This window comes from Procambarus clarkii, chromosome 49, assembly GCF_040958095.1.
Source record: "Procambarus clarkii isolate CNS0578487 chromosome 49, FALCON_Pclarkii_2.0, whole genome shotgun sequence".
NCBI classification, from domain to species: domain Eukaryota; kingdom Metazoa; phylum Arthropoda; class Malacostraca; order Decapoda; family Cambaridae; genus Procambarus; species Procambarus clarkii.
The window spans coordinates 16,864,029-16,875,224 of NC_091198.1; the positions used below are offsets into that span (position 1 = coordinate 16,864,029).

Sequence of the window (11,196 nt, forward strand, 5' to 3'; positions counted from 1 at the left end):
ACTGATTAATTCAGTTGTCACACTGAGTCCCTTATCTTATCCCAAGCCTTTCATCAAAAACATGTGTTGCCCTCCAGGAGCAACACATGTTGGGTATACTTAGCTCCCAAATGAAGGGGGAATGAGGAAATACAGAGGTCTCCATGCACAGCAAAAACATCGGTGGTAGAGTAATTAATAGCTTTCCCATCAGGCACTGAGGGAAGCAGCCAATAGAACCCGCCGGGCTTGCTTGTTACTTGACATGGAAGGACTATGCAACAAGATCATTTGCAAAATTCACTGTCTTGGACTTAAAGCTGACTAGAGCCTCGTACTTGGGCAGTGTCAAAATGAGCGTTTCATTCCACTCTATGCCCTATATCCTATGGGCATCATTCATCTACACTTGCAACTAATTTTTAAGCAATTTAATGCTAAATTTTCCTGTAGTTTGTGGATCATAAAATAAAATTCTAGATAAATTATATATTATTTACAATTTAAGACAGCTTCACAAATTATAAAGTTCAGCAATACACAAATTTGTTATAACATTGTCTAAACCAAGATCCAAACTACCATTGTAGTTATTATATTCAGTATTAACAACTTCAAATAGCTACAATTAATATTCAACATTTTTATGCTGAACAAAGAAAAAAAAGGAATCCTCGTTATTATCAGAGTTTGAACATACACAAGGACATTTTTAATCCAGTTCCTTCTTCATGCCTGAACCAACTGGTCCATGGCGGCGCTCCCATATCATGCGGTGCTTTTGCTTCATGTAGGCATCTACCACAGTGCCATATACACCCAAGTCGCCATCTGAAAAGTAAGTAAGTAATTATCAAAAGAAGGCACCAAACCGGGAAGGCTATGTAGCACCACCGGCCATCTGAAAAGGAAAGATATAAAAGATGGGTTTTTATATAAACACTTTATAGCATGCGTGAAATTTATTAACGAATGGATCAACCTGATGACCATGGAGTTTTGAGAGGAATGGTTTTCTAAGTTAAGCAAATTAGAAGCTTTTTGCAATTTTTAAAATCTAAAATAGGCTATAGTATAAACTCCCACAGTGCTGTCTCTTACTCAAATATGCTTCCAATAAGAGAAAATATATTTCAAATAAATTTTCATTCATTTATAGAGTACAGTATAGAGAATTTGGATGAACTGAACACACATGCAAGATCCCACTAAATATCCACTTAAAAACAGACTGGACAATTAGCTTTTTTCCATATCAATCAATTATGTTGTACTCTCATAAGCATTACATTAATTCTAGTAACCTTGCAACCCTTTTATTTATTTTTAAAACATTTATATTTGTAAGTGAATATCACAAAGTTGATGTATAAGTACTGTATACTGAAGAGCATGATTGCCAAGTCTCTTAGTACATACACTGTCTCAGGCAAGTCTCAACACTAAACAGATATGTTGTTCACTTCTTACATGCAGAATTTTATGCTAATACTAAAAGTACATTTTGAGCTTATACTTCTGGTAGTAAACATTGCTATAATAAATGAGAACTACACATTATGTAGTATGTTGCTAATACATTATTATCAGCAAGTGGACTTGGCAATTTAAGATGAAAGGTCTGAGTAGGTATGTTGCTTAATTATCAAAAGAAGGCACCAAGCCTGGAAGATTATTTATATTTAGCATCATGTCGAAAAACAGTCATGTTGTAATCATCATTACGGATGTCAATACTGTACGAGAGCAAAAATCCAGCACTGAATATAATGAAATGCCTCTTTCTGGTAGAGCTCCCGGTAGCTCAGTGTAGCTTTCTCGCCGTGATAGCAACAGGGAGCCTCCGGTAGAGCCCCGTTGGCTTCGTGTAGCTTTCTTGCCGAGATAGCTACATGCAGAGCTAGGACACACTAGATCGCCTTCAATTGTAATTTGCTACTGTAGGCAATGCCAAGCGGATCAAAAATGTTTTAGCAATATTTTCTAGAAATGATTGGGAACATTTGCTTCCAACTAATGACTCTGTTCAATTAACAGAAAATAGGTAACTGGGAGTTAAGTAAGTGTTGTGAGGTTGCATCCTGGGAAGGGTCAGTAGTTTACTTGGAAAGGATGGGGCTCAATACAAACTTAAAAGTATATATACACAGCCCAAGTGAATGGAATGTTTATTTCCATGGAGGTGTGGATGACAATTTATATATACACAGGCTTCCCTGTTCCTGACAAAGTGGACTTTATATTATGAAAGATATGCTACCAGGTCAAATGAAATACATTATGCAACAAATTAACTCATCATACAGTACTATATATTTCAAACAATCTGTACTGTATTAAGATTATCAAATATTTTGGATGACTTTGGTAGGAATGATAATGTATTCCTATGTACTGCTTTATAAGTATAGTACAGTATTTGCCCACCAAAGAGTTAGTATGCAGAACTTAGTTGCTAAATATTTAACAAATGCATTAAACTCATTAACGAGCCTTACATTTGATGAACCAGTTCTCGGCAGCTTTGTTGTATTCTTCCATGATACCTGCACACTTGCGTCTATGGTCTGCCCCTTCATATGTTACGCAGTCCTCTGCGCGCATACGCAAGATATTTAACACTTCATTGTCTACCATTCTGAAAATATACTAATATTTTACAAATAGAAGAAAATACTACAATATAATTTTGGATGCTCTAATTATTCATTAGATACCTATAAATGTTATCTAGATACCCAAAGTTGCTTTACAACAAACCATAGTCGAGTGCTCTTGAAAATCCAGGCCTTGTATAACAAGAGCCTTCTAAATAACAGACCAAATCTGCCCACCAGATCACTCCTTCCAAGTTTCGTATTTGCCTGAAAATTAATCTGGATTCTAGAAGAGGCCACGATGAAACCTAGATAATTAGGTGAAGTAATTTCTAGCATATAATTTTTATAAAAAAATTCCTGTTTTTGTGTTTCTTTCATTGCTTAGTGAAAGTTAGTGGAGGTACAAGCTAATCTAAAAATAGTTAAGAAACCATATCTCAAAGGGCCAAGTTCATATGGGTGGTCATGGCCTTATCTTTGAAAAATATGTTTTAGGGGATGTAACCTAGGAAATACTTGGGATGAGGGTGAAGTGTCTACACTCAGGTTCTCCTGGTAATGTCCATCATGACAGACTGAAGCTAAAAGTTTGCTTAGTAAAATTTACCCACTGTGGCAAAAATTAGAACATGAATGGCAACTTCTTTAATATTGGTTGCATCTCTTTTTTTAATGATATTTAGGTCGCAAAATACAGTGTTGATTGCAAAATGTTGTCTGATAGGTAATGTTTCATAATTTTCAAAAACAAAATTTGCCATGCTATTTCACCTTAAGTGAAGTTATACAGGAGAGCCTCGGTACTTGAATGGCACCGAACCTAACAATTCGGCACCAACACTGTCTGTGCTCGGTAATCAATCCTTTGCTCAGCACTCACACGTAAACACACACAAACAAGTCAGTTTCCCATTAGCATCATTCAGTACATGAACCCCACTAAACCATGTAAGTCACCATGGAACCTAAAAAAGTTAGTGATAAGAGTCAAACAAAAAAGAAAATTAGTTAAAACCACAACAGATAAAAAAACAAATCAAAATATGAAAGTGGTCTCTTAACTATCTGTTCTTGCTACCAAGTTTGGTATGTCTAAATCTAGTTCTCTAATAAAAGAAATTGTGTCAAATGGGGAGTGAGGAGTGCAAAGTTTTCTTGAAACACATCACCCCTGACAAAGCGGTGGTATTAAACCTGTTAAGAGAAAGAACCCCAGAAAGACGATTACTTGACGTGCTTATGGTAGGGGGGTTTGTGTGAAAGAGAGAGCTTCAAAAGTGAAAGATATTCACTATATGATTCATCGTCAGGCACTGGTCTCAAAAACACTGGTAGTTTCATTATGGAAGGTTTTAGATAAAACAATTCAAATTGTGAATTTTGTGAAAGGGAAGCTCTTAACTCACGACTTTTCAGGGAGTTATGTTGACACGGATGCAGTACATCATCTGCTGTTTTTCCATCCGAATGTTCATTAGCTTTCAAACACTGTCATAGTGTCATTTCCTTTCAAGAGGAAATGAAACCAAGCAAGTATTTGAGCTTAGAGATGAGCTCAAATTATATTTTGAAGTTCAGGGTAAAGTGGAATTTTCAGCCTGGCTGGATGATGAGGAATGGATCATATGCCTTGTCTATATAGTTGACATTTTTGAGCAGCTGAATATACTGAATCTACACATGCAAGGAAAGAATACAAACATAAAATTCACAGATGCCTTGAAAGCTTTCATGAGCAAGCTCATAAACTGGAAGAGAAAGGTAAAGATAAAAAATGTTGCAATGTTTGAGAAACTCATCAATTCTTGATGGTGATGGTGAAGAACAAGTTCTTCCAGAATTTGAAAGAAATGAAATTTTGCAGCATTTGGAAGCATTGGAGAGAAAAACAAAATTAGCCACTATTTCCCTGAACTCAGTGATGAAGAGTTGGATTTAGTTTGTAATCCATTTAAATTGTCAGTTGAAAAACTTCCTGATGATTGTCAAGACAAATTTCTGGAGCTGAAAACCGATTCAGGAGATTTGGAAAAACTGATTTGTTTACTAAATTCCAGTTGGTACCCATGATCTTCAGCATATTATAACCATACTACACAGCCATTCAAACATCAGCACGCTGTATTTTACCTGTCACGCTTGAACTGCTCATTTGCCTCAATAAAGCAAACAATGTCATCAGTGTAGCATTCATCTATGGTAGGGACACGACGAAACTGACGGTGGTACCAGTGGTACTCGGGGCGATTTTTCACCACTATTGAATCTGGAAGAAAATTCATAAGATTAGCAACGTTCAGAGGCACAGTAGTGTTAATATACACATGGAAGCACGACCATAACCCATAATAGGGTATGCTCGTGGCGGACACAAGACAGTTTGCCGAAGCTTGTTTTCTGTGTGTTAAAGAGTATATATTGCTATGCTAGGTTGTATTAGCTCAGTTTAGGCTGTATTGAGCTTTACTGGGTTAGGTAGTTTTGGGTTCAGTTGGGTTGGCTAAAGTTAGATTAGGTAGGTTTCAAAATCTGGCAGCGAATCATCTTGTGTACGATGTGATTTGTATCATCCTGAATAACCAATTGTGAATAATACACAATTGTTTATTAGCAAACTAGTCATTTCGTTCATATATTCTAAATTAAAACAAAAAAGTACTTTTTGCAGTTGTGTAGAACGCCCAAGCCATACACCATGCTTCACACAGCTAATATAAACCATGGGTCACCTTTAAAAAATCTTTTATGTGAATTTTCTCCAGTGACTTGCAAAGAGGTAGAGAACTATGAATTAGTATCGTCAGAGGTGTGGGAGCGGTGGTGAGTAGCCCACCAGTGCCCCCATCACCACAGTGGCCCCCTACCAACCTCTGAACCACGTCACGGGTGTGTCTATGGCATCATTGACGGCGTTCATGAACTTGTTGAAGGTGGTGGACGGTCCCTCGCTCCCCATCTTCCCGGCTCAGCCACAACACTCACCAACACTTCAAAAAGGACCAAAATACGTGATGTTACTACGTCATCGCTACCATATAAAGCAGCCAGTTCTAACCTGTCCTACAATAAGCTCTCTAACATAACCTAAACTCATCTTAAATAATGTAATCTATCCTAACCTAATAAAAATATAATATACATTTTAGTGTTTTATATTTATACATTGTACGAGATGTGACGTCATATGCTTGATTCTGACGACCTTTTTGGCCTCGTATTTTATCCGGGCACTAGCCAGACCCAATGGTGCTTAACCTCACTAACCGAGTATCACATATTATCCACAGTGTATTTCATATACATGGTTTAAACTATTATTATTCTATATTTCAGTTTTACTTTTGTAGAAACCATTAGTATTGTTGATTATATGTTGGTAGTACTTGTCAGCGCCATCTCTTGAGAGGTGATGGCACCAGCCGCCTGCTGTGCCAACACTTTGGTGCCAACCACAGTAATGGTGCCAATCACGACTGATTTACTCCAATGTATTATGACCCCCAGTACCCAGCGGTGAGAGGTAAGTGAAAAGGTTAGATGAATACACATATTTATGTATATATAAGTTCCTCAAGTTCCTCCTTAGGCAAACTAGAGACTCAAGAGCGGCCAGTTTCCTGTTGCAACGCCTCAGTGTCGCGGTCCAGAGAGGGAATGTTTGCTGTATCTTGGGGCACACATCCCACCTCTGAAGACCTGGATGACGTCTGCGAACACTGATTGTTATATGTGTTTTCTGTAAACTGTAACACAATGTAATCAACTTAACAACAAAAAAATAGGGGTGGTAGAAGAAAATATTAAAGTATTCAGTGAGAATCCACAAGATCTTCTCTGAATACTCCTTATTTTCTTCTCCGAGGCTATGGGTCCCTACACTTGCACCAGAGGTGGTGTACCTATCCTATGGTGTATGTGTATATATATATATATATATATATATATATATATATATATATATATATATATATATATATATATATATATATATATATATATATATATATATATGTCGTACCTAGTAGCCAGAACGCACTTCTCAGCCTACTATGCAAGGCCCGATTTGTCTATTAAGCCAAGTTTTTCTGATTTAATATATTTTCTCTAATTTTTTTCTTATGAAATGATAAAGCTACCCATTTCATTATGTATGAGGTCAATTTTTTTTTATTTTAGTTAAAATTAACGTAGATATATGACCGAACCTAACCAACCCTACCTAACCTAACCTAAGCTATCTTTATAGGTTAGGTTAGGTTAGGTAGCCGAAAAAGTTAGGTTAGGTTAGGTTAGGTAGGTTAGGTAGTTGAATAACAATTAATTCATGAAAACTTGGCTTATTAGGCAAATCGGGCCTTGCATAGTAGGCTGAGAAGTGCGTTCTGGCTACTAGGTACGACATATATATATATTAAATTATATGCCTTAGGAAATGAACTCCAAAATTCCTGAATTTACCTGAGGGCAACTAACACTGGTGGCCTCGACGGGGACAGGAAACCGGCAGGTTGTCAAAGGTCCCCCAATTTGTCCTAATGATTTTTTCCAACTGGGTTTTAAAGTTCAGCAGTGTTTTGGTAGTTACGGCTTCGGCGGGTAGGCGGTTCCGTGGGTTTATACACCTGTGGGTGATAAAGCATCTATCTGTTTAGCCCTACATTGTGGCTTCTTCAGCTTCAAGCTGCTGCTCCTTTTTTGTGTTACATCTGGCCTTTTGAAGAATTTGTCCGGATCAACATCCTCCAAAATGTTCAGTATTTTAAAAAGTGTTGATGAGATCAGCCCTATCATGTATGGTTTGCAGTGTTGTTAGTCCTAAGGCAACTCAACCTGTCCTGGTATAAGAGTTTCCTATATCCTATGGTATAGTTAACTATTTTCCACTGCAGTTATGTCTGCCTGAAGATGAGGTCTCCATGTTTGGATACAATAAGTGGGGGAGCACCAGAGACTGCTGCTTGTATTGTACCAGTATTAGTGCTGGTGCTTGTATTGTACCAGTATTAGTGCTGGTGCTTGTATTGTACCAGTATTAGTGCTGGTGCTTGTATTGTACCAGTATTAGTGCTGGTGCTTGTATTGTACCAGTATTAGTGCTGGTGCTTGTATTGTACCAGTATTAGTGCTGGTGCTTGTATTGTACCAGTATTAGTGCTGGTGATTGTATTGTACCAGTATTAGTGCTGGTGCTTGTATTGTACCAGTATTAGTGCTGGTGCTTGTATTGTACCAGTATTAGTGCTGGTGCTTGTATTGTACCAGTATTAGTGCTGGTGCTTGTATTGTACCAGTATTAGTGCTGGTGCTTGTATTGTACCAGAGATTTGTACAATAACATTTGAATAACTATATTTTTGATTATTCCTAAGGTTTGATTAACTTATTTTACTCTACTCCCACTTGTTGTGCAACTTTCAGTGAGTGAAAGATTTCCACTTCCAAGTCCCTCACTTCATCACTGCTCCAAGGTAATGTTGTTAATTTGGTAGTTGTGACGTGGGTTGTTATAATTCACTGCATCTCGGGGTTGTTGCCCCACATGCAGGGTCTTACATTTTTTTCGATATTAAAAAGCGTTTGCCAGTTTTCTGACCATAGATCAGAAGACTGGCAAATGCACTTGGGATGCCCAGCTAGTGGGACCCCAAGTGTCAGCTGTGTCAAGCCCTGGTGGCACTTTTCTCTCTAACTCAAATACTTTCCTCTTCCCCCTTCCCCGACTTCTCCTGGCCCCCACTTTATTTCGCTAGGTGAACAGGGGCAAGGAAGTATGCCTTTGTAAGGTATATATGTACTGCTGCATGTCCTGTCGCAGGAATCGAACTTGGGACCTTTCGGTTGTGAATCGACTGCGCTGAGAGTACTGGGTCTGAACAGGGCCTGGACTCCTAATATAGAATCGTTCTAGATTCACAATCGGGAATTCCGGGTTCGAATCCCGGGCGAGACAGAAATGGTTGGGCGCATTTCCTATCATCTATTGCATCAGTTCACATAGCAGTAAATAGATACCCAGGAGTTAGTTAGATTGTATTCACCTAGTTGTACTCACCTAGTTGTGCTTGCGGGGGTTGAGCTCTGGCTCTTTGGTCCCGCCTCTAAACTGTCAATCAACGGGTATACAGATTCCTGAGTTTAGCGGGCTCTTATCATATCTGCATTTGAAGCAGTATAAAATTGTAGCTAGCAGAGCGTAGTTTCGATCTACGAACCTCTGGGTTATGGGCCCAGCACGCTTCCACTGCGCCACTCTGCTCGACCGTTAATTGTAAATAGTAAACTAAAGTGAATAGTAAAACATACATACACACATGTACTCATCAAGTTGTGCTTGCGGGGGTTGAGCTTTGGCTCTTTGGTCCCGCCTCTCAACCGTCACCCTACTAGTGTACAGATTCCTGAGCTTCTCGAGCTCTATTTTATGTAGCATATATATAAAATAAGTAAAAACAATATGTAAAGAAAACTAGGGCTAGCAGAGCGTAGTTTCGATCTACGGACCTCTGGGTTATGGGCCCAGCACGCTTCCACTGCGCCACTCTGCTTAGTGGAGAAGCATCCTGGGGAGGGTCAATAATACCATGCCTGGGGGACCTCCATATAAGCCTAGCATATTCTGCATGTATAAACTGGCTGCCTGTCCCCCGACACAATGAAATATATTGTTGAGGGATACAATAGTTCATCTGTTCACCTAGCAGTAAGTAGGTACTCAGGACGACACAGCCTAACGTGTATGACTACACTCTGGCTTCCTGTCCCCCGACACAATAAATTATTAATTACTAATAGTATTATTAGTAATACTGCCCGAAACGCTGCGCGTACTAGTGGCTTTACAAGTCTGTAATTACCATATTATGTATCCTCACATTCCCAATGTACCTTCTTGTATATGCATAAATAAATAAAATAAATAAATTATATCAACTAGCTGACTGTCACCTGATACAATATCATTTGTTCAATTATATATATTTTAAACGGTTTTGAAATGTTCCGTTAGTCATACAAGTTTCCGTAGTGTAGTGGTTATCACGTGCGCCTCACACGCGCAAGGTCCCCGGTTCGATCCCGGGCGGAAACAGTGATGTGTTTTAATTAAGCATTAACTAATTATCTGTTTGGTAACTCAAAGGAAATATTAAACAGTACTTTTATTTAGCTCATGCACGGTAAAGCATCAGCATTATAATGTTGTACGTGATCTACTGTTTATCTATTATACCCATGTTGTGAGCCGCTGGGATCACAACATGGGATCTATTATACCCATGTTGTGAGCCGCTGGGATCACAACATGGGATTTGTTATACCCATGTTGTGAGCCGCCAGGATCACAACATGGGATCTGTTATACCCATGTTGTGAGCCGCTGGGATCACAACATGGGATTTGTTATACCCATGTTGTGAGCCGCCAGGATCACAACATGGGATCTATTATACCCATGTTGTGAGCCGCTGGGATCACAACATGGGTCTATTATACCCATATTGTGAGCCGCCAGGGTGACAACATATAGAATCTTTATACCCATGTTGTGAGCCACTGGGATCACAACATAACGGCTCTATTATACCCATGCTGTGAATATCTATTATACTCACAATATATGGGATCTATTATACCCATGTTGTGAACTGCTGTTGGAAAGTTACACGCAATGAATACAATATTTGTTAGCATATACATAAAGAGTTTATTTACAACTGAAGTTAGTTTAGCCTAGTTAACTTATATTAGGCCAATGCAAGTATCCAGTCATGCACCGCCTTGTTGCCATGCAGTGGGATACAGATTGGACTGTACGGTGCGTAGATTGAACTGTACGGTGCGTAGATTGGACTGTACGGTGCGTAGATTGAACTGTACGGTGCGTAGATTGGACTGTACGGTGCGTAGATTGAACTGTACGGTGCGTAGATTGGACTGTACGGTGCGTAGATTGAACTGTACGGTGCGTAGATTGGACTGTACGGTGCGTAGATTGGACTGTACGGTGCGTAGATTGGACTGTACGGTGCGTAGATTGGACTGTACGGTGCGTAGATTGGACTATGGTACGTAGATTGGACTGTACGGTGCATCTACCTGGCTCAGCTGCTGAACTTTCTTCAGATATTAGTAAATAATAACAAACCAGTTGCATTGTTAACATATTCAGTCACAATCAGTTAAAGCACAACATTTGTCTTCGTTGGCTAAGCAGAATTGCGATAAAATTACATAGTAGGCCAATTATACTATCTTCTTCATTTATATCTGACTTCAGAGACAAAGTCCCACTTTTACGATAAATTATTTAATTAATTAATAATAAGGATAAGAAGTTGGAGATGATTACTGAGATATATATATATATATATATATATATATATATATATATATATATATATATATATATATATATATATATATATATATATATATATATATATGTGTGTGTATATCACGAAAATAAACACGTGATTAAGAATGTGACAATGTCAGACCACGGAGGAAAAATGAAACAGGAAATTTCCTTAAGTACTTTCGTATATTAAACCTTCTGAAGATGTATTTAATATACGAAAGTACTTAAGGAAATTTCCTGTTTCATTTTTCCTCCGTGGTC

At 38.4% G+C, this 11,196-nt stretch overlaps 2 protein-coding genes and 2 non-coding genes across 5 annotated transcripts in view; 2 read left to right on the top strand and 2 right to left on the bottom strand.

Moving 5' to 3' along the window:
- Positions 1-453: 453 nt before the first annotated feature.
- On the bottom strand, positions 454-5,606 carry ND-PDSW (NADH dehydrogenase (ubiquinone) PDSW subunit). Its single transcript, XM_045750263.2, has 4 exons — positions 5,448-5,606; positions 4,710-4,845; positions 2,478-2,617; positions 454-810 (listed from the first exon to the last, which is right to left on the bottom strand). Exons 1-4 carry the CDS (start codon positions 5,533-5,535, stop codon positions 692-694), a joined length of 483 nt encoding a protein of 160 aa, XP_045606219.1. The 5' UTR covers positions 5,536-5,606; the 3' UTR covers positions 454-691.
- A 287-nt stretch (positions 5,607-5,893) lies between these two features.
- Positions 5,894-11,196, top strand: part of LOC123763214 (uncharacterized) — a 21,568-nt gene continuing 16,265 nt past the window's right edge. Inside the window, exon 1 of one of the 2 annotated variants that reach the window (XM_069303028.1) lies at positions 5,894-6,111. The gene's annotated coding sequence lies outside the window, so the exon portion shown is untranslated. The remainder of the gene's footprint in view (positions 6,112-11,196) is intronic. The other variant, XM_045750264.2, reaches the window with a different exon arrangement.
- TRNAM-CAU (transfer RNA methionine (anticodon CAU)) lies at positions 9,053-9,124 on the bottom strand. Its single transcript has one exon. It is a non-coding gene; the product is annotated as a tRNA-Met (tRNA).
- On the top strand, positions 9,594-9,666 carry TRNAV-CAC (transfer RNA valine (anticodon CAC)). Its single transcript has one exon. It is a non-coding gene; the product is annotated as a tRNA-Val (tRNA).

What these genes read in the sequence shown, in the direction of transcription:
- ND-PDSW (XM_045750263.2), bottom strand. Translation starts at nt 5,535, where the DNA reads ATGGGGAGCGAGGGACCGTCCACCACCTTCAACAAGTTCATGAACGCC. An exon ending in ACCCGTGACGTGGTTCAGAG is followed by an intron (nt 4,846 to 5,447) that starts GTTGGTAGGGGG and finishes ATTTTCTTCCAG; the next exon opens with ATTCAATAGTGGTGAAAAAT. An exon ending in CGAGAACTGGTTCATCAAAT is followed by an intron (nt 811 to 2,477) that starts GTAAGGCTCGTT and finishes CTTACTTTTCAG; the next exon opens with ATGGCGACTTGGGTGTATAT.